This window comes from Urocampus carinirostris, chromosome 9 (genome assembly GCF_059441175.1).
Source record: "Urocampus carinirostris isolate Australia breed hairy pipefish chromosome 9, RoL_Ucar_1.0, whole genome shotgun sequence".
NCBI lineage: Eukaryota > Metazoa > Chordata > Actinopteri > Syngnathiformes > Syngnathidae > Urocampus > Urocampus carinirostris.
Window position 1 is genome coordinate 18557069 of NC_142357.1, and position 27660 is coordinate 18584728.

General features: G+C 39.5%; 2 protein-coding genes across 4 annotated transcripts; one reads left to right on the forward strand and one right to left on the reverse strand.

The window, feature by feature from the left end:
* Window positions 1-328: 328 nt before the first annotated feature.
* tm9sf5 (transmembrane 9 superfamily protein member 5) lies at window positions 329-12840 on the reverse strand. 2 transcript variants are annotated; one of them, XM_088344761.1, is made up of 18 exons: window positions 12527-12840; window positions 11655-11722; window positions 11484-11577; window positions 11262-11389; window positions 10956-11085; window positions 10728-10855; window positions 10473-10587; window positions 10291-10370; window positions 10093-10198; window positions 9585-9635; window positions 9130-9262; window positions 7477-7596; window positions 7348-7405; window positions 7091-7250; window positions 6680-6831; window positions 6478-6589; window positions 2301-2472; window positions 329-1135 (listed from the first exon to the last, which is right to left on the reverse strand). In XM_088344761.1, the coding sequence occupies exons 1-18, from the start codon at window positions 12662-12664 to the stop codon at window positions 1068-1070; spliced, it is 2013 nt and encodes a 670-aa protein (XP_088200887.1). In that variant the 5' UTR covers window positions 12665-12840; the 3' UTR covers window positions 329-1067. The 2 variants fall into 2 exon arrangements, with proteins under 2 accessions (XP_088200887.1, XP_088200888.1); XM_088344762.1 differs by lacking the exon at window positions 9585-9635.
* Window positions 12841-14812: 1972 nt separating this feature from the next.
* rbmx (RNA binding motif protein X-linked) lies at window positions 14813-26618 on the forward strand. 2 transcript variants are annotated; one of them, XM_088344765.1, is made up of 10 exons: window positions 14813-14971; window positions 15065-15149; window positions 15245-15370; window positions 16889-16995; window positions 17078-17234; window positions 18079-18222; window positions 23099-23213; window positions 23379-23501; window positions 25273-25370; window positions 25995-26618. In XM_088344765.1, exons 3-10 carry the CDS (start codon window positions 15262-15264, stop codon window positions 26300-26302), a joined length of 1161 nt encoding a protein of 386 aa, XP_088200891.1. In that variant the 5' UTR covers window positions 14813-14971; window positions 15065-15149; window positions 15245-15261; the 3' UTR covers window positions 26303-26618. The 2 variants fall into 2 exon arrangements, with proteins under 2 accessions (XP_088200891.1, XP_088200892.1); XM_088344766.1 differs by having other exon boundaries at window positions 15261-15370.
* Window positions 26619-27660: the final 1042 nt, after the last annotated feature.

Sequence of the window (27660 nt, forward strand, 5' to 3'; positions counted from 1 at the left end):
ACTGAGGTTGATTACTGTTAAAGTCCCCAAATACATTTAATAAATAAATGCTAATAATCTAATATCATTTGTTCCACATTTACACGCTTGGGCTGTAGATATGCAACACCAGTAAAGAGATTACATACTGTAATTTTTTACTCGTTAGCAAGACACAACATGCTTTAAGTCTGTCCTAATTCACTCGTGAGAGCTTGCTCAATGACCAAAATTACCCTCATTTACCGAATGCCGGAAAATTAAAACACATGTATGTATGTTGGGTATACATTCAAGAAATGTATAAAAAGCGGAACACCAGATCCATTGTATATATCTGCAAACCATATCACGAAGGGCCTCAAAGCCCCATCCTTTATTCTTAATAATTCTTCCCGGCTGAAGATAAACGTATCAGAAACAAGAGCAGTTGATCAGTGAATTTACAGAGACTTCTCATTTGTATGAATCAAACATGATGAAATAAAAAGATCCTTCGAGCTTCTGCTTGAGCAACAGTTATCTACCCTGGGCCCTCTCGCCTTTGATCAGAGCGAACATATAAATACAAAGAGAAAAGGACATGATCAGCAACAATGTCAGTGTTTTTATATGCTTTCTCAACTACAATACAGGCTGATATAGTTCAGGATTTAACACCCTAAAATGAGAACAGAAAGTCATGATTATTCTTTCCTCCATTCTGCCTATACATTATGTACAAGGAGTTGTTTTTTTTACTTCCTATCATTGTAGTAAACGAGAAAAAGCCCAACAGGTTTACAGAAGGGGAATGAAATTAAAAAAAATCTGTGACGTTTGCATTTTCTTCACAAATCAAGAATATGTTTTCAAATCTCACAAACAAAATGTTCACAAAGGAGACCCCTCCTCCTTAGTTTGCAATGGTGTTGCTCCGAACACTAGCAGTTGAGAGAACAGAGGTGTTTAAAGCACAAAAAGAGGACAGGCATGTCTCTCGGGGTCCTATAGTTGGACGTTGGTTTCTTTTGTGATCCTTTCAAACATGTTGCCGTCACTTGGATAGCCACAGACATCCCTCTCGCTATCTCACGCCCTACTTTGCTTTAGTCAACCTTGACCACGCTGTAGATTTTGTTGACGAACCAGAAGCAAGCAAAGAAGCCAATAGTCCCTGAGAAGAAAACAACAGTGAGAACATAAAAATCCTGAAGATTTCTTCTTCTATTTTTCTGTAGATCCCCATATCCATCCATTATTCAGATTTCTATTGATAAGAATGTGCAAGAGCATCAAAATCCACCCATTTTATATCTGTCATCGGGATCAGCCAATTTGCTTCTGTCGGGCAAAGTGTCACATTAAAGGTAGCCTATTGCACAATCACAGGTTCTGTTTCGAATGACAACCAAGATAAAATTAGTCCTTATCTAAAGCCTGTGCTACTATCTCTTAAACCGTAACCATTTTAGAGACTTGTATGCAACCTAAACTGTAGCTAACAGAGACAGGATAACTTTTGAGAAACATTTTTCTTACCCTTTTTTAAATCTCTTGCAAGCTTTGCAGTCCAAGTGTGAATTATATTGGGATTAAAATTGAAGAAAAAAAAAGACCAAAATAGACATTGAAATATGACAAGATTAGGATAATTTTGCTGAAAAGTGCCTGTGTGGATTTAAACCGATATTTTGCTTGGATAATTCCATGGCGATAATATTTGACATCTTGTCCAACCCTTGCGACTTTGCAGCTCTTTAAAGATAATGTCATAAATTGGAAACGTTTTTTTTTAATCTGGCTCTAATGTGACTTGCGTGAAGCAGATCATCTTCCTCAATGCAATGAAGAGGCACTTTTGGAGTTGATATTCATTTATAATATGATTCTGCTTATTTCATCTGTGTATAGGTGCCCGAATGTCAGTAGCATTATAAAATATGCACAACCTTACTCGTTGTCAAGTGAACCCCAGGTAACGTGTAAATCAAGACTGGCACAAATGGCACTAAATATGAAACTGATAGTTAATGAAACTGTGCATTAGTGTCATTGTAAGGACTGAATTTTTGACAAAACCTTAGATGAAAAAAGTTTCACACCTTTAAACTCATGAACATGAATGAGCTAATCTCACCGCTGACGCAATCAAAAGCAAACAAAATATTGCACTAGAGCTCAGATTACTTCCTGGTGTTCTTTTTCTTAAAATAGCAATTTGGGACTCTATTTTGTGTTGGCACCACTCACAAAACATGTCATTTTTGGACTAGAAACAGCAATGAGTGCTATAAAAAATGATCCAATATGGTGGAAAATAATAGCTTTGGGTGCAGTACCTGTAAAAAGGAAGAAGATGAGGACCATGATCATGGTGTAGCCAAAGTAGAGAAAGGTGCTTGCTGCGCCGATGATTTGCAACTTGGAGAAGAAATAGTGCACGGCATATATGAACAGATAGACTGCAGTAAAGCCGCTGGTCAGGAAAGAACGCCACCACCAGTGGTAGTCCTGCAAATATGTGCCACAGGGAGGACAAATCATTAAGATTTCTCTCTATAATATAACTTCAGACACAAAATAAAATAAAAAAATAATAAAAATAATTTTAGCTGTACACCTTTAAAATATGTAATAATGATAATCTGGTAATTGAGTTTCCAAAGAAGATAATGTGCTCCAATAAAAATGAAATGTCATGTTTTACATTTTGTAAAATTAACTAAAACAATCTAAAGCAGAAGTTGAGAACCGTTGGCTCGCGAGCCAGATATGACTCTTTTCATGAGCACATCTGGCTGGGAGAAAAAATTGAGATCAAGCAAATTTTCCAAGTATCGTTCTAATTATAGCAAGAGCGAAGTAAACTGTAGTACACAAAAGCCAAAACAACACAAGTATATACAGTGGGACCTCGCTACTTTGCGGTTCGACGTTCGCGGGTTGAGAGCTTCGCGGGCCTAAAAAATAATAATAATAAAATAAAAAATAAAAATATATATATATATATATATATATATATATATATATATATTTTTTTTTTTTTTTTAAATATATATACAGGGAGTGCAGAGTTATTAGGCAAATGAGTATTTTGACCACATCATCCTCTTTATGCATGTTGTCTTATTCCAAGCTGTATAGGCTCGAAAGCCTACTACCAATTAAGCATATCAGGTGATGTGCATCTCTGTAATGAGAAGGGGTGTGGTCTAATGACATCAACACCCTATATCAGGTGTGCATAATTATTAGGCAACTTCCTTTCCTTTGGCAAAATGGGTCAGAAGAGGGACTTGACAGGCTCTGAAAAGTCAAAATAGTGAGATATCTTGCAGAGGGATGCAGCACTCTTAAAATTGCCAAGCTTCTGAAGCGTGATCATCGAACAATCAAGCGTTACATTCAAAATAGTCAACAGGGTCGCAAGAAGCGTGTAGAAAAACCAAGGCGCAAAATAAATGCCCGTGAACTGAGAAAAGTCAAGCGTACAGCTGCCAAGATGCCACTTGCCACCAGTTTTGCCATATTTCAGAGCTGCAACATCACTGGAGTGCCCAAAAGCACAAGGTGTGCAATACTCAGAGACATGGCCAAGGTAAGAAAGGCTGAAAAACGACCACCACTGAACAAGACACACAAGCTGAAACGTCAAGACTGGGCCAAGAAAAATCTCAAGACGGATTTTTCTAAGGTTTTATGGACTGATGAAATGAGAGTGAGTCTTGATGGGCCAGATGGATGGGCCCGTGGCTGGATCGGTAAAGGGCAGAGAGCTCCAGTCCGCCTCAGACGCCAGCAAGGTGGAGGTGGGGTACTGGTATGGGCTGGTATCATCAAAGATGAGCTTGTGGGGCCTTTTCGGGTTGAGGATGGACTCAAGCTCGACTCCCAGTCCTACTGCCAGTTTCTGGAAGACACCTTCTTCAAGCAGTGGTACAGGAAGAAGTCCGCATCCTTCAAGAAAAACATGATTTTCATGCAGGACAACGCTCCATCACACGCATCCAAGTACTCCACAGCGTGGCTGGCAAGAAAAGGTCTAAAAGAAGAAAAACTAATGACATGGCCTCCTTGTTCACCTGATCTGAACCCCATAGAGAACCTGTGGTCCCTCATCAAATGTGAGATTTACAAGGAGGGAAAACAGTACACCTCTCTGAACAGTGTCTGGGAGGCTGTGGTTGCTGCTGCACGCAATGTTGATCGTGAACAGATCAAAGCACTGACAGAATCCATGGATGGCAGGCTTTTGAGTGTCCTTGCAAAGAAAGGTGGCTATATTGGTCACTGATTTGTTTTTGAATGTCAGAAATGTATATTTGTGAATGTTGAGCTGTTATATTGGTTTACCTGATGAAAATAAATAATTGAAATGGTATACATTTGTTTTTTGTTAAGTTGCCTAATAATTATGCACAGTAATAGTCACCTGCACACACAGGTATCCTCTTAAAATAGCTAAAACTAAAAAAGCCCCACTCCAACTTCCAAAATATTCAGCTTTGATATTAATGAGACTTTTGGGTTCATTAAGAACATGGTTGTTGTTCAATAATAAAATTAATCCTCAAAAATACAACTTGCCTAATAATTCTGCACTCCCTGTATATATATATATATATATATATATATATATATGGCAGCACGGCGGCGCAGTGGTTAGCGCTTGTGCGGCACAGTTCATGTCATGGGAACCTGTCGTGGGTTCAAATCCAGCTCCAGACTTCCTGTGCGGAGTTTGTATGTTCTCCCCGTGCTAGCGTGGGTTTCCTCCGGGCACTCCGGTTTCCTCCCACATTCCAAAAACATGCATTTCAGGTGAATTGGCCGGTCCAAATTGTCCCTAGGTGTGAATGAGCGAGTGAGTTGTCTGTCCCTGTGTGCCCTGCGATTGGCTGGCAACCAGCTAAGGGTGTCCCCTGCCCACTGCCCGATGATTGCTGGGATGGGCTCCAGCACCCCCGCGACCCTACTAAGGATAAGCGGTGTAGCTAATGAGATGAGAGATGAGATGAGATATATATATATATATATATATATATATATATATTTTAGCATTTTTGAAGGGGCGTCGCTACTTCGTGGTTCCATGTTTGAGGGTTCAGAGCTTCGCATGTCCAAAAAAATAATAATAGAACAAAATAATTTTTTTAAAAAATACTTTTTTTTAAAGCATTTTTGAAGGGGCTACTTCGCAGATTTTCACTTTTCGCGGGTGGTTTTGGTCCGCATTAACCGCGATAACCGAGGTCCCACTGTATAGGGCATATTTTTAGTTGCATCTAAGAGAAGAGTTTCAGTCAAGTAGGGCCTGGGTGATAAAACGATAATTAGGAATAACAATTCAAAAAAATCCTTCGGCGCGTGAGCCAGCTAGCTAGGCACTACCTGTGTATCCCTGCAACCAGCTCCCCCCCTCTGAGAAGGTGTAATGTTCCTCATATTTGTGAATGGCTGCGTAACCGTTTGTCACCATGAGTCTCTGATCTGACATTATAGATAGGTTAAAGCAGCATCGGATTTTGTCAACTTGCACTCAGGGGTGAAAATTAGATTCAAAATGCAAGAGGAAAAAAAATATGCGATTCTTATTGCAATAATTATCAATATCGACTGATAAAAAATGTGTTATAATGATAACAATTTGCGTCATATCGCCCAGGCCTACAGTCAAGGTGTCACACCAACATACCCTGTTCTGGCTGTACATTGCTTAGAATCCCTTGTATGGAAGCTAATTAAACAATGTATGTTCACTGTTGAGACGTGTTATTATGAAAACCCACAAAACAAACTGTAAACACTCCAAAATGCCAGCCAAGCACCCAGGGCAATTTAAATGGGTGAGTGGTAGAGATAAGCAGATATGCACACAGCGCATGCACTTTCTGACTCTCGCCCAGCACTGTGCATTGTTGGTTTGCAGTATTTTGTGATATTTTTACAAAAACACTTTAGCCGCACCTTGAAACCACTTTTTATGACAACAATGACAAAATAAGTCTCAACACTCTTAAGTAATCACTGGACGGAGACAATATTTAACTGGTATAATTGTTGATATGGAACACAGGCTCTAGCATTTCATAAATGTTATCAAATTATCAAACATCACACAGTGAAATAAAATGTGTTTAAGTATTAGCTTTTATCTGAAGAGCAGGTTTGGTGGTTTTGTTGAATTTTGTCCAAAAAGATATGCTCTAGCTTTTCTTCTTTTTGAGAAACAATAAATAAATATTAATATATTTCAAAATATTTTGCTTTCATGGCTTTTTGAGTCAAACGTTCCCGAACTCTGATCTAAAGGATCTCAGTGCCTCTTTTTAACGAAATGTTATCCATCTCCCAAATGCTGCTGATTCTAATGTTTACTGGCACCATCTAGTGCTCATCTATGTTTGCACGAGACTTGCAAAACCTCATTTAAACTCTGCTTCAAACACACATTGCTATCTTGCCAATTCAGGACCAAATTATATTCAGGAGCCCGCTGCATCTCTTTAAACATACCTCAGCACATAAGTGGAAGTAGCAGAGCAGAATGGTGGCCTCGGAGCACGTGATCAGCAGAATAATGAACACCAAGAACAGGAAGCCAAACATATAGTACATCTGGTGGGACCTGAGGAAGGTGACAAATTTGACAAGGACGTAATAATCAAAAGTGCCTGTGTAGGTTTTTAGGGCAAGGATTTGTTCTGTGCCCACTCACCAAATGCTATTGAGAATGAAGAAAAGCTGGATGAAGATGCAGCCGAACGGCAGGATGCCACCCATGACAATACCGGGGATCGGCTTGGTAAAGAACGACTGCTCAGGAATTTGCCGTGGGATTTGATTTGTTCTTACTGGTTGCTCAATCGCCTTATGTAAAACAAAACAGAAGATGAAGTTTGCTCAACCAGTAATATACCTTGTTCAGAAATTACACACACCTTTTATATTGTTCCAATTTGTATTGGCTATATATATATATATATATATATATATATATATATATATATATATATATATATAGTAAGTCACTTTCAATTTGAAATAAGGAGACATTCTTTACTTTTCTTTTTTAAACAGGCGTTCTTAAATGAGCATCTGCTTTATTTTAGATTTAAAAAATACCTACAGGCTTCTTAAATCCAAAGTAGGCACCAATAAAGGTGAGTGGCACAGAAATTCCGAACCATAGTGCCAGAATTGCCACCAAGGTCCCAAAGGGGATAGCTGCCGAGGACCCCTCTACCCAGAGGATCAGGTTCATCAGGAAAAAGTCTGCAAACACAATACTGTAGAAGAAAAAGGGGAGAAGGTGCAAGACCAAGTTTAACACATGAAAAAAACCCTCAAATTTAAATAGGAGTGATTCTGGGTGCCTGGACAAACCCCGGGCATAAGAGTGCAGTCAACAGGACGTTTGTCTTCCACTTCTCTCCTCCAAACGCTGAAACAGACAAAACCATCACATTTTTAAGTACCATCTAGTTGTCTAAGGGTTCCTAACAGCAGTCTTACTTTTATAGAGCCGTGCTGAAACATAGCCTGCAGGGGTGCCTAGCAGGACCCAGAGGACCACGGCGCAGGTCATAAGAGCGCCCCTATTGGCCGGTGAGAGGAATCCCATGCAGGCGAGGACTACAGCAGAAAAACAACAGTCCAGCAATGTATACAGACGCTCCCTTACTTACGACCATTAGACTTACAGAAAATGGTAGATACGAAAAATTTTTTGGGGATGTCGAAAAATATCCGGACATTGCTGTAAGTTAGATTTTGTATTGTGTGCACCTTTTTCGAGTAGAGGACAGTACTGTAGTGATTCTTTCCGCCGCTACTGGCATGTGGCGCTGTGAGAGGTCACCCAGCACCGCTTACTCTTCCTAGTTTGTGTACATACTATGTATACTGTACTGCATCTCTAGCGTGCCAAGAACTTTTGGACGTTTTTATTGTTTAATATCTCATCCATCCATTCTAAATGGTTGATGTAAAGTGTAAAGAAGAGGCAAGCAGTTTCCTATGAAATAAAAGTGGAATAAGAAAGCTTGATGCTGTTGAGGAAATGGTTGGATCACTTTTTTTCGACCACTCTACCACGGAGGACCTCTAGAAGCTCATCTTCCAAAAGTAAGCTAAATTTAACTTCATTTATCTTTATAGAACATATTATTGTAGAAATTTATATTTTTTGTACAAAACAATACAGGTTACATATACAAGCCTTAAACATACTTGTATAAACCTTAAACATACAAAATATAGCACTGAAGCAACTTACGAAAAAATTCAACTTATGAACGACTATCCGTAAGTAGGGCAGCGTCTGTAATCTTAATTGCGAGTGACATTAATATTTAATTTAACAGGCCGAATACATACTAGGGCTGCAACGAATAGTAGAGTCATCAAAATACAATAATCGGAATAGTGGATACCGAATTCCATCATCTACTATTGTTGCTTGACACTTTTTCCAAAAGAGAAGATATCTCTACATGAATATAATATCTGCTAAGAGTCGCGCATGTGCAATTGAATGTCTGCTATTGGGCCTCTTCTTGGTTTACAGGGACAAAAAATCTTGACCTCCTTATTTTATTTCCCTGTCCTTAATATATGGACAGAGCTTTATTTATGGTTTTGTCTCTACTGACTGAGCACAGTGCGCATTTTTATTTATATTTTTGTATGAATTTAAAGTATGTTTGATAAAAGTTGCATTTCATTGTACCCATTTTTCTTGTGTTTATTATCATTTGCCACATAATTATATCAACATCATGCTATTTTTTTTTTTAAATTACAATGATTATATATCGATTTTTCAACTAGTCCCTTCAATAGTTGGTGATGAATCGATTATCAAGTCATTCGTTGCAATTCCGATTTATTTTAATTATCTAAAAATTATACTTTAAAAAGAAAATGGAGAAGTAGATAACACATTCTTAAGTGTTTTGATAATGAAAGCTCTAGTAGAAATCTTGACAACACTACCAAGAATAATAAATAATGATTATTTTTTTTGTTGTTGTTTCTACAAATCCCAGACAGATGTTTAAAACAAAGGTATTAAGTCAGAACATCTCCTCACCCAGCAAAAGTGTTTGCATTCTGACCTGATTGCTGACCTCGTTAATTAATTCTAAATCAAATGAGTAAACTTACAGAGTGTGATGAAAGTCATGATGAAGATCTGTGTGCCCTGTCCAAGGAAGATGGAGAGCAGCATGCCTTTTCTGGGTGGACGGAACACATCACCATGAACCTGCTTCCAGCCAGACTCCTCTTGTGCATCCTCCTGTATAAAGATTAGACAGAAAAAAATAATATATATTAACAGAACACTGAACACAGGTGCCAAGTTAGAGCTTAAGTGAAACCAGCCACCATAGTGAGTTGAACTTTGTGATTCGCAACCTGCTAGCAAAGCAGCAAAGGTCAACATTGAGAGCTGTAAAATTTGGTGTGCTATTACTCCAATTAGGTTTTTTTACAGTAATGCGAAAATGATCACACCACATTTTACATTGCTCGCTCATACACATATATATATGCTTGTGCCTCAATAACACCCAATCACCTGAATAAATGACCACAAAATTATTTTATTGCAGGCTTACATAAAAAGAAGTGGAATTCTGCTTGGTTGATGGTAGCTTTATCAAGTTTTCCTGTGAAATACGACAATATGTTCAGAACTCAAAGTCTTCACACTCCAAATTCACTGATAACCACACAAAGATTCCCCACCAGTAAGGGATTAGTGGATTTTGGATTGACGGAAACGGTCAAAACAAGACAGGATTGGAAAAAATGAAATCAAACATTACAGACAATTGATTAAAAAAAAATAAAAATCACATATTTCCAAGACTGTCAAGTTTGACATTGGTAAGCCAGAAGCAGGAATGTGTGGTGTTAGTTCACGTCTTTCAGTAAAGTGAATTTGTTTGTATAACCAACAATGAGATGGCTTATCCATAAATTGTGCTGTACTAACAAAACTATTGCGTGCATGACAATTGAACAAGTTTTGTCAAAGCAGAAAATGTTTGGCTAGTTTATCTGCTACTCTTGTTGAAGTATTTGATCATGTGCATGAAAAATGTTGATTATGCTTTTGTTTACCTGGTCCACCTGGTTGTAACGGGCAATGTCTTTGTGCAGTGTTCGGAGCATGATCATCGCCACCATTCCGGACAGGAAGAGCACGATGACTAAGGAGTTCATAATGCTAATTTTCACAAAATACGCCAAAATATATCAGTTAGGAACTTCTCACAACATCTGTGCATATAGGAATATGGAGACAAAAAATGGTCCTACCTAAACCACTGGATGTTTGTGTGTGGCATAGAGACCAGAATGTAGTCCCACCTGGAAGCCCACTTAATCTCGTTGTTTTCCTTAATTAATAATAATGATGATAATGCAATAATATGAAAATTCAGTTTGTTACTATTATCATAAAAATAACATATGTATTTTATATTTGTGGAAAAATTTACCTCAAAAGTTACAGAATAGGTGTAAACAATAGACACATCATTGTCAAACTGGCTGGGCACTTCCATTGGGGTGGTTCCATCGCAGTTTGGGCTCTTCTCATCTGCATGCTTGATACTAATTTAGGGAGAGAGGGGAATGTGTAATTTTACGACCATTTTATTGTTAAGGTTCTTTGGATTTAATTTTAGATGATTGAATACTATTTTCAGGTATTGACAAATTGGTATAATTTTCAACATTTTGCCAATGTTTACCTTTTGGGCTCCAGTGTGGCACCAACCAGCCGAGCTCCTTTCCACCCGTCAACTTCACCATTATGGTAAGAGATCTTGATGTCAACATGGTTAAAAACATAAAATGTCTTCCGCTGGTGGAAATTGGCCTATGAAATAAATTTGTAAACATTCATTAGGGACAATACATTTGAGAAACTTCAAAAGATGACAATGAAGTACTGTGTAAAAAAATAAAATACTGCTAACATTAATAACACACGCATCCTTGGGTCTACCGTCTGCAGTAACAAAGCAACCAATAGGAAAGCCAGGATTGCAGTATATCTGCTTGTCTTCGACATCATAGCACCAAGTCACAGGCATATTGTCGATGATCCTGAAACAACAGCAAACTTTTACTTAAATACCAAATAAGTTGTGATTTTGTCAGTGATAATAAAACAAATGCAACCACCAATCAAATACCACTACCACCACATTTTTCCTTCGCCTTCACTAAACAAACTACATTTTATCTAGTAGATAAGATCGGCTAAAAGCAACGTAACAAACCAGTGGTGCTGATAGTTGAGCTGCATTCCCATTTTGATGAAATCCAGTTTAGCTGTGTCTTCTTGATTGTCCTTCTTGTATGTTTTGGTACACACGGACTGGCACTTGACATCTTGTTTGAAGACAAACTGCAGACAATATTGGAAAAGCAGCATTTTTCAAAACAAATTAGACACAAAGAAAGGATTTACACGGTTTTAAGTTTCCTGTGATGACATTTACCTTGTACGGCGAAGACTCGATTCGTTCCCCAAACAACACCTGTCCGAGATTTTCTGAAGGCCTCATTTCCTTGGCATCTTTGCAAAAATCAAATCTTTGAGAAAGTAAAGAGATAAAATTAGGGCACGCCAGATTATATTAAAGTCCTGTTAAAAAGTGCTGAAAACTTACACGTCGTATTCATAAGGCAGGACGGACTCTACCGAATCCAAACGATTGACAAACAGCTGTATCTGTGTCTGTGTGAAACGAAAAAAAAATAATGGGTTTCACTTATGCAAGCAGTCACATAAAAATAACAATGCAACGCTGTCAAAAGGATTGATTTCTTCCTCCTCGACTAACACCCTGTGTGTAAACCACTTTCGCCCCGTGTGTAAACCACCTCACAACTCCTGATGGGAGTAAGAAATATTTAAATGCATAGTTTAAATAAGAACATAACTATATTTCAACCAGTGAAGCTATCAACGGAACACCTTCAAGTTAGTCAATAGGAACACAGGAACACAACTACACATCTGCAGACAATTTGGACTTGGAGCTACTGTAAGTTGTCCCAGCTGGACGGCTACAGCCAAACGTTTAGCCTTATTTCGAATATAGATATTTGCAATGCTCTTTACGATTATTGCCATTGCAAACAAGCAAGACCATAATGTCAAAAGTGGAAAACTAAGTGGAAGAATTGAACTGGAATTGGCATGTTTCTTGCAGTAGGATGGATACAACTGCGAGTTATATCAAAAGGGAATTTAAATGGCTAATTTAACAAAGGTATTGACTACTCCGAGGGGTTGAATTCTAAATGTAGGATCGAGCACGTTGTGTAATGCACGTCATTGTCTGGATGTTCTTCAAACACTCGTAGTATGCAGGGGGACAATACACAAGCTGTTTGCAACCGATACTCGGGGCCTGAACGAATGCTAAGGTTGGCTAACAACGTAAATCTTGATACCAACGCACATTTAAGATACTGAATTTCAAGGGTAAATTCACAGCATCATAAAATACATCCGAGAATATTTAATGATTCCTACCTGGCAGTCGTCATCACTTTTGCCTTCCTCGCAAAAACTAACAGGGGCTAAACCCGGAAGATAGAACGCCGAGCACGAACATAAATACCAAACTAGAAACGAAAGAACCCAATAACTGAACTCTACTCGCCGCCTCATTGTATGAGCGAGTGGTTAAGTTTTACAACCGAAATACTTCGCCAGGCGGGGGGGGATAATAATATCTGCTTGTTACACTGTCCGGCGCAAACGCAGAAATGTTAGCTATAGCAACGATCGGTGCCCCGTCAGCCGCAACCAACACTGAAGGCTACAGTGACGTTTCACTATGGCACGTGACGCGGAAACGAATGTCTCAAGGCGGAAGTAGACAACCTTATTTAATAAAAAAAATCACACACGCCCACGCACGCACACACACACACAAGTGCATATAAATCCAAAGTTTCACGTAGTTGGATGGCAGATATTCAAAGAACAAACACCAACAAGAACAATAAAATTAAAAAAATAAAACTCAAGGAGCAATCATGTCATAGCTATTATTACCCTTTTTTATGCACAGCACTGATTTACGTTAAGCATCTTACATACCTGTCAACCTGTGCGTTTTTTGCTGTATAAAGTACGTTCATCATGCATTTTAAGACGTGTACGACATATAAGAAAATCTCTGCGGAAAAACACAAATTTGTCAATTACGGGTACCATCCGGTATACACCGACTATGACGAAACAGCAAATCAATCAAGTCAAACGAGTTTGCCGCAGTAGCCTCTATCTCGAGATCGTTTTTTTTCCCGTTGCAAACAAAGTGAGCGGTTTGATGCTACTGTGCGCATGCATCTGCCGCCTCGGATTTCATGTGGTAGTTATGTAGTGAAAGGAAGTCCGTCTCTTTTTAGAGAACCGGCTGTTTCGGCTCAACTTATTTTCCATCAGGTAATTATTTTTTGAGCAGGAATATGAGAAGGAAATTAAATGTTTTTGAAATGAAGTGTTTGAGGAGTATGTTACGAGTGACACGATTGGATAGATTGAGAAATTAAATTGTGAGAGACAGAACTGGAGTCGTAGTGGAACTGAGCAAGCGTGTGGATAAGAGAGTATTCTGTTAGTTCTACACATGGAGAGGATGGATGAGGAATGAATGTTGAAGAGGATCTACAGAGTGGAAGTAAATGGAAGGAGACCAAGAGGAACCCAGTGGATAGATGGTGTTCTGAGTGCACTGCAGGAAAGAGGTCTAAAAATAGTGGAAGCTAGCGCTCATGTTGGTGATAGGAATGAGTGCAGAGGTGTTGTGAAAGGATTGTGCAATGTTTAGACGTGTTCTAAGGGATGGGCAGGGTACCCGTATGATGCGGCAGGGGTAAACCAGTGAAAGCTGCCGGTGTTATGCCGAGAAATGCACCCCCTAGCTACTATAACCACTTTTACCTCGTTTTAGCTCACTTTTATATCACTTTTTGGGAATGTAATGGCGAACATATAACCAAAACCACTTCGTCTTGCTTTGTTGGGAATGTAATACAACTTAAAGCATTGCGTCTTTGTATTTGTTGTGAATGTATTCGAACGGTAATGCACACTGTATATAAATCACTTTTGAGCATGTAACAGGTTTATTTTGCCTTTTTCTACTCAAATCACTCGTATTAAAATTGTTATGCACTCTACCATTAAGCTTATTTCAGCATCATAAGCTTTATGGTAGAGTGCATAACAGTTCTCAAAAGTGATTTATATACGGTGTGCATTAGCGTCCGATTACATTCACAACAAATACAAAGACGGAATGGTTCAAGTTGTATTATATTGCCAACAAATGCAAGACGAGGTGGTTTTGGTCATATGTTCGCAATTACATTCCCGAAAAGTGATATAAAAGTGAGCTAAAACGAGGTTAAAGTGGTTATTGTAGCTAGGGGATGCAAATCTCGTCAGGGATGCATTTCTCGGTATAACACCGGGCCCTGCTGTTAAACAGAAGAGTGTTTTTGTCACCCTGACCCGAGTGACATGGCAGCATTCTTGTGTCCCGTTTCATGAAAGCATGATCAACTTCGGTGCCGAGGTGCTTAAATTGTATGAGCATTTAGGCTGACCATGGTCAAGTGTGTCTGAGTGTGGGTTTTGCAACTTTTTCCCTTTACGTTTTTGTGTACGTTTTTATTTTGCTGTCGATCACCCCTCTTGAGGAATATGACTAGGGTCCATAGATAGATAGTTTCAACAACACTCACACGTGGCCCGCGTTTAATTGAAAGCTTTACCTGCCTTGCAACAATTTCGCATTCCAGTGCGCTAGAAGACGATATCGCGCCCAGTCACTGCTTGCAACTCTACAATTCCAATTCAAACGTAAAGAAGCCCCCGAAGAAGAAGAAGAAAGGGTGGAGCTTGAGCACGCCTCTTGAAAAGCACTCTCGTCTCTTTGTTTCTGTGGCGCATTTCGTTCCTTTGGTATTTCTTTTAGCAACTTTATTATCTAAACTGATACAATTTTCTCACATGCAATATGTTCAGTGATTAACTTATTGTTGTTGACCTTAACAGTCGCCTGCTTTGATTCCGTCGTGAAGTGAAGACACGCCGAGCCAGGGCCAGTTTCCGCCATTTTGCTTTTCAAAACACAGCCAAGGTGGGTCATTTATTATTTTTATGGTCCATGAACTTTTCCAAGTGTGTTCAAGAACTTCGTTGTTTAGTACCCCTTTGACGTTTTTGTTCTCAAAGGTTGATTTTTGTCCAGTATGACGGAAGCAGACCGACCAGGAAAGCTGTTTATCGGCGGCCTGAATACAGAGACCACCGAGAAGGCCCTAGAGAGCTACTTCGGAAAATATGGAAGAATTGATCATGGTATGGAAGAAATACTATTTACGTTTTTTTTATGTATAGACTATATAATTTAAAATCAAGCTATGCGTCCAGGCACACACTTAACCCTACTTAAAATGTTTCAATTAACTTGAGCTATCCAATTCATATTTGGTTACAGTGGTTATCTAGGTTATTCGTTACTTGGCGTTAATTTGCATGGATTGCCCCAAAACGGCAAATACACATTCTCCTCTGATAAATCCGTACCATTTGGCTTCCTTGTGGTCAGATTAGTCTTTTCATGCTGTGCAAATTGTATTGACCTCAAGCCTACCACTATTTTAGGGTTTTCTTTTATAGTGGAGCCAATGCTGTGTCTTGACTTGAATGCAGGGATCAGAATTTTCCGCGGATCCGCGGATTTCCGCTGTTTTTGAACCCCAAAGGTCACTTCCGTAAATCGTCTAAATTCGATGAAAAAATATTTTGGGGGGGGTGTGAGGTATGATACATGACTGTTTCGTCACACAACGTGGTTTCGCTAATAAACAGATCGACTCCTACCATTGGTTCGCTGATAACCAATCAGCGGAGCTTTTGTTCAGAGCAATGGCTTTCTCAAACATGGCGCTCCTTCCGGTCTTTTCAAACGGTGAAATGAGTGTTTGAAAAAGTAAATATGAAAATACTAAGAAAAGAAGACGAGGCTTTTGTCTCCGAGATTGATAAAGGAATCAAGAATAAATTTAAGTGGTCATGGCTGGAGAAGACTGTCACAGTAAACGTTAAAATCGGCGCAAAGATCGAGGAAGTTGTGTCGATCTGATCAATTATGGTACGCGAGGTTGTGTGGCACTGATCGAACATGCTAAAATGAACAAGCACAAAGCAAAAATAGCTTGCCGGCGATCAAATTATGCACTCGGATCCGCATTTAAAATCGGCAGTGAAACTAACAGTATCACCACCGGTTCAACATTATTGGCCGTTCCAAATCCTTCCACTTCAAATACTAGCAGCAGTCAACCACTGGTTCCCCTGTGTGACAGAAAATCCCAATCTGAGGTATTTATAAATCTATTTATTTATGAAATGGTTTTATCTTTTGTGTTTATACTATATTTAGAACAGGATAAACAAAATTAACCCATTTGTTATAAACACGATTAAAATAAATTATTTTGTATCATCATGATCATGCTCAATATTACAAATGCTTTTAATGTCAATATATTATTATTTTTTTAAATATATATATATATATATATATATTACATGGTTTCTGTTTTGTTGGATTTAATTCATTCTAGTGCAATTTTCACATAGCAAATAAGATAAATGCTGTTGGCTTCAGGGGGGCATCGCCCCCCTGAGCCCCCCACCGGGCTCCGCACTGGACCCTGGCTATTTCAGCTGAAAATGAAAATCTCCATACTGATCCCTGCTTGAATGGCACACATAAATGTTAAACTCCTGAAATTAAATATATTTCATAATTTTGACATCACAGAAGCATCACCATCAATCTGAATTAAGTCTATTTTATTTTATTTACAGTGCTTCTGATGAAAGATCGTGAAACAAATAAGTCGCGGGGATTTGCATTTGTGACGTACAGTAATCCAGGTGATGCCAAGGAAGCGGCACGTGAGATGAACGGAAAGGTATGTGTTGTCAAATATAAGAGTAGAGTCTGGTAATTATTCAAACCAACTGTTGAAAGGGGTGCTCACTTTTTTCTTACAGTCTCTTGATGGCAAAAACATTAAAGTAGAGCAAGCTACCAAGCCAAATTATGACTCTGGAGGCAGACGAGGACCCCCAAACCCCTACTCTCGCAGCCGTGGTCCGCCCAGAGGCATCCGTGGATCCCGGGGAGGTGGCATGAGGGGCCCATCAAGAGGTAAATAGTATTACACCTTCCCCACCGTACGGTTTGTCAAAGCAGTGGATGTAGGGAGTGTGGGGGGCAGATTTTCACTCTTTCACTCCAAACGGTTACAGTGGAACCCAAAAAGGGGATTCCTTAAATACACCTCATTTGCATCAAAAACAATAAATATATATATATAGCACGGCGGCGCAGTAATTCGTGTAATTCGTTTAATAATGTAAATCTTTACCAAATTATTACTACTGGTGCATATTGTAAGACAAAATGGTTGTTAGTTTTTATGAAAAAAACATTTTACGTGACATTAATTTTACAATACATTGAAAAGGTAAATTATGGCAGCACGGCGGCCCAGTGGTTAGCGCTTGTGCGGCACAGTTCATGTCGTGGGTTCAAATCCAGCTCCAGACTTTCTGTGCGGAGTTTGTATGTTCTCCCCGTGCTTGCGTGGGTTTCCTCCGGGCACTCCGGTTTCCTCCCACATTCCAAAAACATGCATTTCAGGTGAATTGGCCGGACCAAATTGTCCCTAGGTGTGAATGAGCGAATGAGTTGTCTGTCCCCGTGTGCCCTGCGATTGGCTGGCAACCGGTTCAGGGTGTCCCCTGCCCACTGCCCGAAGATGGCTGGGATGGGCTCCAGACCCCGCCCACCCCCGCGACCCTAATGAGGATAAGCGGTACGGCTTATGAGATGAGATGAGACAATAAATATAATTGTGCATGTAGATACATCAATAATACCCAAATTAATTTAAATGCAATAAATTAAATGCGGTATTAACTACAAATTTGTTCAAATGGAATTGCTCATTATATTTTCAACCTTTTTTTGTTTTCTGTTGTCCTTGCAGACTACTACGACGACGACGATGATGATGAACCCTACTATAAGGGAATGTCGTCCAGAGGACCCCCACCAATGAAGAGAGGACCTCCCATGCGTAATGGAGGCCCACCACCTAAAAGACCTGCCCCTTCTGGTCCAATGGATCGCCGTAGGTTTTGTCTTGCATTCTCTGAAGATAGTATTGATATATAGGCGTGAAAATGCGGCGGGTCCGAAATGCCGTATTCTGAAGTCGAGTCGAAGTTTTTTTTTTGTTTTACTCAATAATTGAACTGAGTTTTTGATTTATTTGATATGGCGCCTAGAAAGGCAGTTTCTAAACCATGTTTTTGCGGTGCCGTAGACCATGGAGCAATGATCCAGTGCAGTCACTGCAAACACTATGTTCACTATGAGTGCTCTGGACTGTCAGTTCTGGACCTAAGCCTCGCGATACAAGACAAGCAAGCTACTTACATCTGCAAGTCCTGCGTCCCCGGCTTATCCGCTGATGATAAGGATTCTTGCGCCTCTCTGAGTAGCTCTGGAACGGTGTTCACCTACGTGGATAGCACTCCGGTGCCTCTATCCGGGTCGTCTGGGCCGTGCGGTGCCCTGAACTCTGCTGATATGGTCTCCACTGTCCATGAAACCGTGAAGGCCATGGTACCACCTTTGGTCCGAGAGAGCATGACGCAGATGATGCCAGAAGTTGGTAGAATGTCGACTAGCCTAATGGAGGAAATGCTAGCAAAGGAGGCTAGGAAGCATAATCTCGTGGTGCTTGGAGCAAAGACAAATAGAGAAAATGGGGAAGCTGTCCAAGATTCCCAGCTCTTTCAGGAAGTCGCCGACGCAGTCCCGGGAGTAGAGAAACAGGACATTCTGGAAGTTTTTCGTGATGGAAGGCTGAGGAATGATGGTAAACCCAGGATTGTGAAGATTCGATTCCGGAATTCAAGATCAAGGCTGGCGTTTTTTCGTGGATTCAATCGGGTGAAAAGTACCTTCCCGACGTTGTCTTCTGGATTTGTTCGTCCAGATATGACACCAAAAGAAAGGGAACGCGACAGGGAACTACAGGACGAACTTAGGCGCCGTCGGGACGAAGGTGAAGTAAACATTATTATACAGGACGGGAAAATTATTGTCAAGCCGGGAAATGCCTAAGGTCGCCTTCGCCTTTATTGAACAGCCCCTTGATTCATCTCATTAATGCCCAATGTTTGACTTCTAAGGCAGATGACTTGGTCTCGTACATCAATTTTCTACACCCCTGATATTTTGGCAATTACAGAAACTTGGTACTCCGCTGGTGACACAGGGCCAACTATAGAGAAATATCAGTCCATTAGAACTGACCGTAAAAATGCCCAACATGGAGGAGTTTTGCTCATGGTTTCTCGTGGTATAACTGTTTTCTGTCGCTAATTATCAATTCGACAGAATTGAGTTATTGAGATGTGATATTCTTATTTCTGGGGTGACGCTGAGAATAGTGCTTGTATATCGCTCTGCTCTGAACTCTTTTCAGGCCAACGTCGCTATGTTCGAACATCTGAATTCTATTTTTGATACTAAATTGCAAATTGTACTTATGGGTGATTTTAACTTTCCTGACCTTCGCCACAGTTTTCTTCAAAATTCTGATACAAATCTAACTTCAATGTTCAAAAACTTGGTTACACATGCAGGTTTCTTTCAGCATGTCGGTAAACCAACCAGGGGGTCCAACCAGGGGTCAGCAATAAATGATTGGTGAAAAATTAATGCCATTAATTGCGAACAATTAATGGAATGGTTGCTTAAACTCATAAATCCATTTATTGCAAAATTTAAATAATTATCAATTATTGCGACCCATTAATTGCGAAAATATTCGGGCTCATATTACCTATGAAAACCGTAGATATCAACGTTATTTAACAACGGCAATGCTTTTCTAAGAAATTTTTAGCAAAAATTTATTACTTTTGCACATATTTTCATTTCAAAACCTCAATTTTTGACAATGATTTTGAAGTAAGGCCGGCCTTATATTCGGGGAAACACGGTAGCTGTACGTACGTAGTGTGGTTGCAAAGCAGCTTTTTATTGGTCGGGACAAAATCGGGCTTGTTGATTGGCTCACGTTTTGCCTCAAGCACATACGTCGTGGATGCACATACGCACACGTTGTACACCACTACTACTACGCTGTATTGATTGTAATCTTCGCACGGTTATGAGACCGAAGGAAAAAATGGTTAGAGAGTACTTCACGCAGATTGATGTTGTCAACGGCAAATGGCGCTGCTCATGTGGCGCCGAGCGCATCCAACGGCGCAACACCGGTTGGAGCAATTTGGAAAGCCACATTAAAAGTCAGCACTTGAAGAAAGAAAGTGATGCAAAGAAGCAGGAGTCATCCAATCCTGGATCGATAGAAAATTTCCTGTCGTCACCGGCTAGTATACCATTAAATTACCAATTAATGGCTAGAAATCCAATAAATACCCATTATTTGGCCTTGCCGTGAAAAAGTTAACATTAATTTTTTCGCACTTAAATATATATTTTTTTTTTTCCAAAAATCAATTACTGATGACCCCTGGGTCCAACGTATTAGACCTTGTGTTTTCCACTGACAGATATCTGATTAAAAACATTGACGTTGGGCCGAGTTTCTCTACCAGTGATCACAATTCTGTTACTTTTCAACTTAACCTGGCTCTTAAGAAAGATACCGCTGCTCAGAACTACATAAATTTTAAAGACTGATCTACATGGAATGAGATACTTTCTGTCTAGTGTCAACTGGTACCTCTTATTTGATAATTGTGGGAATATTGAAGAAATGTGGGCAATATTTAAATCCGTTGTTTACACTTTGATATCTGTAAACGTACCCTCAGTTGCTGTAACACCTCGCGTCAACCGTCATATAGCTGAATTGCATAGGCGAAAGCAGTTTATTCATAAGCTTTATAAACGTGATCAGTTGGCATACTTGAAAAGTTATCAAGATGCTTCAAGCGAACTGCGGAGGGCCATCAGGCGGGAAAAGGTGGCTGAGGAAAATAAAGTTTTAGAGGCTAATAATACTCGTAAATTCTTTCCATACATAAACCGTAAACTAATTTCTAGGGCATCTATTCCCAACCTGAAGGCATCTGACGGTACCGTTGCTACAGATAATGCTGACAATGTCCGTATATTAAATGATCAGTATGCCAGTGTTTTTGGTCGTGACAATGGGGTTTCACCCGACTTTCCCAGCAGAACTTCAGCCGTTCTAAATTCTGTGGAACTTTCAAATGAGTTAATTCATAGATACTTGATCAAACTTCCCAGCAAATTTTCAGCCGGCCCTGACAAAATTCCAAATTTCTTGCTTAAAAAGCTAGCTGACTTTTTATGTGAACCATTATTTTTCCTGTTCTCTAGATCGTTTGAGGATTCACAGCTGCCTGAGGACTGGCTTAGTCCTATTGTGATACCGATTTTTAAAGGGGGGAGCACGACAAGTGCAGCCAACTATAGACCAGTTAGCTTGACTAGCTGCGTCTGTATAGTGTTTGAGAAAATTATCTCAGATGCCATATGGAAATTTATACAGGAGCACAATCTTTTAATGTTTAGACAACATGGGTTTAGGTCCGGACATTCTACCATGAATAACTTAATAGCTCACTTGAATAATATTACCAGTATGTTTTTTGTTCACAATATGGCTGGTCATGTTGTTTACTTAGACTTTTGCAAGGCTTTTGATAAAGTGTCTCATAACAAGCTTTTACAAAAACTGAAATGCTATGGTATTAGGGGGAAACTGCTTGAATGGATAACAGCATATTTGTCAAATCGCAAACAAGGCGTAAAAATTGATAATGTTCTTTCAGCGTGGTCGGAAGTTTGTAGTGGGGTACCGCAGGGCTCAGTACTAGGACCATGATTATTTCTGTTTTTTGTGAACGACCTACCTGAGGCCATTCAAAGTAGTGACATCTCAATTTTTGCCGATGATGCTAAACTGTCGGCTTTCTTACCAAAAACCCAGGTGACAGGAACAATTGATTCTCTCCAAAATGACATTAAATCCGTTTTTCTTTGGTCCGAAAAGTGACAACTGCAATTGTCATCTCCTAAATGCTTAGCACAGTCGTTTTTATATGGTTCTGTTCCGCTGTATAACATTAATAATCATGATTTGTATGTTGTTACTGAACATAAGGATCTGGGTGTCACTTTTACTTCAAACTTAAAGTTTCACGCATATCACCAAAATTACCAACAAAGCCAATAATATAGCATCAAACATTTACAGAAACTTTTACAACAGGAACCCAGCATTCTTAGTTCGAATGTTTTGCGTTTATGTTAGACCCGGGTTAGAATATAACAGCGTTGTGTGGAACCCTTACTTAAGGACATTAACCTACTGGAAGGAGTTCAACGACGCTATACGAAGCGGATACCTTGCACACCATGCACAGCTTGTCATATCCGGAAAGACTTCAAAGATTGAACTTGTACTTTTTGGAGCTCCGTAGAATTCGATTTGATTTAATTTTTGTGTTCAAAGTACTGCATGGAATGATCGATGTGCCTTTTGATCAATTTTTTGAGTTCTGTCGTGTTGATGGTTTACGTGGTCACAGATGTAAGTTACGGGTGCCTAGACCTACCAGCAACTTGCATGAAAACTTTATTTCTTTCAGGATTCCAAAAATTTGGAATTTTTTGCCTGACCGGGTTATTAGTGCAAATACGGTGCAAACTTTTAAGCAAAGGTTGGCAGAAACAGATCTGTCAAATTTCCTTAGGAGAGGGGGCGTAAGGTGACCATATTTGGCCATGCTCACTCTCAGCATCAGTTTTTCTTTTTGTGTCATGTCTTGATTAATGTATCCAACAATACCTTCAATAAACATTTATTATTATTATATTTTAAAGATATTTTATTGAAGTTCTCTGAATATTTGATAAATTGGTCATGGATCCTTTAAAGTTTTGTTCTAATTGTATTTTATAGAGAAAATATTCATGTCATGACTGTTCTTCAGCCCACATGTCAAGGGACAGAGACTCCTATGGCCCGCCTCCTCGCAGAGATTCCATGATGTCCAGGAGAGATGACTATCCATCACCCAGAGATGACCATTATAACTCAAAAGATAGGTAGAAGGCATTTAATTATGTGTCCGTAGTTTTAATTTTTAACACCTATGCTTTTTTTTGGTCTTAATTTGCATTACATGTTGCAATTTAAAGTGTGTGGAATTTTTTTTTTAATTGCCTCAAATGAACGTTAAAAGATTGATTGCACTCAATCTCTTTTGACAGCTACTCCAATCGAGATTATAATTCACGAGATTCCAGGGACTATGGACCTCCACCCAGGGATTATTCATACCGCGAATACTCCAATTCCAGAGATGACTATGGGTCGATGTCAAGGGGTTACAAGTAAGCATTTATTAGGATTAGATTGTGTTTCATATTTATAGGGAACTTTGGTAGTCTTTTAACTTTTTTCCACTACAGTAACAATTTACACAATTTTAATTGATTGTTACAGTGGGTCCTTTAAAAAGTGTTTATTTTGTGCTTTGTAGCAAAGATTGTTGTCTAATATGCGGGCTCTTGTTGCCCTTCCGTTAATGCGCAGGTGGGTGGGTAAATCCAACCGTGTGAGGTTTTTACAACAAAAGACACGATAACGCTTAAAATCACATCTACCTCATTGGATGTCCTATAATAATCCGCTCGTTACGTTGTAAGTACCGTATTTTCACAACTTTAAGGCGCATTTTTTTGTCCTACATTTTCCATAAATACGGTACACTGGACTATAAGGCACTACAGTGGGAACATCAACAAAACCGTCAGATTGTTCAATCAAACTATTAACTCGTTAACATTCTGACTGCTCGCAAAGAAGCAAATATGTGTCTCGGACACGGTGTCTGTATAACGTCACCAATCACTCAAATGCATCATTCCACATATTAGGAAGGTTAAACTCTTGGGATTCCAGAAATGCCAACCATTTCTTAATTTCCATCTTTTTCCCTGGCAACTGTGTGGACAGCAAAGTAAGAATTTCATTGTGCGGGGAAACGTGGTTCTTTACTGTGCATATGACAGTAAACACGAGGTTGAATTGAATTTAAAAGTACTCATCACAGAAACACCAAGATCAGTCTGAAATAAGATACTGGATAAATATAAAACTGGGTAGCCCACCAGTCGTCTTACAGCCATCATGTTTAATATTGCGCAACCATGGTCCTCTTACATCTGAGTGTAGTAAATACAACCGTGTAAAATATTTTCACACTCCCAAAACACGCAATATTGCCGACAAACAAAAGAGAAAATTCAGCCGAGAAACATCTGCACTGTTGTACGTTGCTAGCTGTCTGTTTAGCCCCATATTTCCTGTTTACAAATACTGACTACAGTAGTAAAATATTTCTCCTGGCCGTAGAGCAACCACACATGTGATTGACATATTTTTCAGCCAATTACAGGCTTTGTTTTGTCCCACTTTAGCCTATGCGAGCCTGTAAATGCTTAAAAGGACTCGCCTCCTTTACTTTTCAATAACTTTGGCCAATAGTGACCGATTCAAATGATGATTGAAACATTGGTTAGGAAATGAAATGCCAGTGTATATTCCCACATACACCGCGGACTACTTCACCTACGAGGGAAAATCTATTCGGCGGCTGCTTGCCTTAGTTGCGAGACCTTGCGACTCAATATTCTCACTGTATTATAAGGCGCATGGTCAGCATTTGAAAAAAATAAAGGCTTTTAGGTACTCTTTAAAGTCATGAAAATTTGGTAATCTTTATTTGGCATATCCAGGCTAAAATGCTTCTAAACATCCCAAGTTTTGCTATACCAAATTCACCTGGTATTTCATGTTGACGTTGTCATCTCTGTATGTCACTGCTTAAGATAAGGACTACTGTACAGGAGCAACACAGCAGAGATTGTATTGCTGTAGAGATGCCCAACTCTTAAAAATGTGTTGGGCTACAATAGTTGACAATCCCATTGTTGACTATTTCTATTATGGATTTTTGCTGACAATGTAGACCAAACATTGTAGCCCTATTTTACACATAGTTGTAATTTATTCAGGGTTTATCCATCAGTATGAGTTCAAAGAATAGGTTAATTGTGGTATTTCTAATTATTACATGTAAAATGTTCGTGCTTGTTGCAGTGACCGTGATGACTATGGTGGTGGGCGAGATTCCAGAAGCTACATGGACCGTCCCAGCAGAGGGGGTGGATCATATAGAGATTCGTTTGATGGTTACGGTAAGATTTATTTTATACAGGCATAGGTCAAAGCAACTGTGACATGAAGAGGAGCCAAATAGATAACACATCTTTATTTTCAAGAAAAAGCAACAACAATAATCCCAATAGATTCAAATAGTTGGCTAATGCCAACAAGGTAACATTGGTTGATCAAAAAATGGCATCTTAAGCCTCAATTGCCATGACCACTATATTCCTTGAAAGATAAATGTGCCCTACAAGTTTTGTAATGACCAGAGTTGACTACCCTAAGGAGCCAGGAAAAGTCCTTGAAGACCCGAAAAGAATATATTTCACAACCCAAAACTTCCTCAAGGAGTTTCCATCGCAAAAACCAACAAGCCATCATTGACAACTTGGACCTTTAAAAAGAAGTGGCCTCAGAAAATCGCTGGCATGTTTAAACAAATTAAGTGCTCTGTGGGTGGACCTTAATTCACCTGAATGCCTGCAACTTTGTTCAGTTTAGCAGTGACAACAAAAATATAGCACATATAAATACAGAAATGTGCTCAACAAGTTCATGACAGACTCAGCATAGTGGTTAACAAGGGAACCAAGACCTGCAAGAAAAAACTGTCAATTGTATCTTACCAATTACCTAACCCGTTGACCCTGCAGGTAACTCTCGCAGCGCCCCACCCTCGCGGGGCCCCCCACCATCCTTTGGTGGGGGCAGTGGAGGCGGTCGTTATGACGACTATGGTGGCAGTTCCCGGGATGGCTATGGCGGGCGTGACAGTTATGGCGGAAGGAATGATCCGTATCCATCTCCCCGCAGCGAGCGCATGGGTAGGCAGGACAGGGCTGCCCCCCCTGGCGAGAGAGGATATCCTCCTCGAGATTCATATGGCTCAAACCGTGGAGGGCCTCGTGGTGGTCGTGGAGGCGGTCGACCAGAAAGAGGAATGCCACGCAACAGATACTAACATGGACATGCAAATATCTAAGTAGACATATTAGTCTTTGTGAAGCATACAAAGCGTTTTGGGACAGATCTTGCTACAAAAAATGCCACCATGTTTAAATCTGTGGATTAAGTTTTAGCTTTAAAATGTACCTTGATTCATTTTTTTTTAAATTCAATTATTCCATGTGTTCCTTTTTTAAAAAAAAAAAGGTTATGTAACATTCAACGTGACAAAATGTTTTTTCTTTTTTGTTTTTTTTGTTGAAGTACTGGTGGAATCTACAATGCCGTATGTTTGGCTTTCCAATTCTCAATAAAAAGTACTAACTACCCTGGCCACTGAGCATCCGTATGCCAACAAGATCAAAGCCTGGATATAAAAAAAAACATCTCTCAAAGCAAGTTCTGTATAAACTTGACAAGTCTGCTCTGGACCAGAGATCACTAGCTGTGTTTGTTAGGCAAATGTCACTGTCAAAATGTTCCAATGTAGTTCCTTGGAAAATGGACCCATCATCCTAGAACCTTTTGGTGACATGGTACGACAAAACCAAAGGCAAGAACAACCAAATGCAAGCGCCTATCCTACAAGAACCCATAGTCAACTGCTGGTAAGCAAAGCAAACCTCTTTGTGTTACATCTGTAAATGCCTTTGATTGTTCCTGTATTACAGTCATCATTCAAGACAGTAGAACATCAAAGGACAATCAAAAAAGAAGACAACTTGAACGCACCTTAATTGTAAAATGTCTCGTAAGTGAAATGAGCTCAAAGGCAAGTCAAAACTTCCTGCCCCTTGCCTTCAACGGAAGTGTAGCAATATATAATTGTTGCCAGCTGAACCCCTCTCATGGAGATCTTGGCACACAAGTACACGCCAAATCATAATGCCCAACCTAAGTAAGCAAAATTGAAATACCTCATGTGTTAAGGATTTTTTGTCAAACTAAAACTACAATATTGTCGGTCTCAACCTCTTTCTGAAACAAGAGACCTCTGGAACTGAACCTTGCAGCCAACCAACTTTAAGTAATTTCTCTAAGGAATAGCAGAGGGACAAAGAATTTGACATTTTTTTTAAGTTTCATAAATACAAAAGTCAGGAAAGGCAAGTGCTAATTTAGTTGTTTTGTTGCAGGGTAAACAATCTTTCAGACAAAAGTCTGTACATCACCACTCTGTCTATGGCTTTTTGGACCAGTAGACCAAAGTCGACCGCCTTCCAGTTTGTACAGGTAGCAAAACCGATAAATGTTTGTTTAGTCTGTAATGGTGCATAGTTGTATTGATGTTATTTATTCTTTTTAGTCCTCTAGCAGCTGCCACCGGAGACGGCCGATGAACAGATCCGGAAAGAGAAGAGGATGGTTCTTTAT

What these genes read in the sequence shown, in the direction of transcription:
- tm9sf5 (XM_088344761.1), bottom strand. Translation starts at nt 12,664, where the DNA reads ATGAGGCGGCGAGTAGAGTTCAGTTATTGGGTTCTTTCGTTTCTAGTT. An exon ending in CTGCCTTATGAATACGACGT is followed by an intron (nt 11,578 to 11,654) that starts GTAAGTTTTCAG and finishes ACTTTCTCAAAG; the next exon opens with ATTTGATTTTTGCAAAGATG. An exon ending in ACTTCCACTTATGTGCTGAG is followed by an intron (nt 2,473 to 6,477) that starts GTATGTTTAAAG and finishes ACATATTTGCAG; the next exon opens with GACTACCACTGGTGGTGGCG.
- rbmx (XM_088344765.1), top strand. Translation starts at nt 15,262, where the DNA reads ATGACGGAAGCAGACCGACCAGGAAAGCTGTTTATCGGCGGCCTGAAT. An exon ending in CACGTGAGATGAACGGAAAG is followed by an intron (nt 16,996 to 17,077) that starts GTATGTGTTGTC and finishes TTTTTCTTACAG; the next exon opens with TCTCTTGATGGCAAAAACAT. An exon ending in CATGAGGGGCCCATCAAGAG is followed by an intron (nt 17,235 to 18,078) that starts GTAAATAGTATT and finishes TTGTCCTTGCAG; the next exon opens with ACTACTACGACGACGACGAT.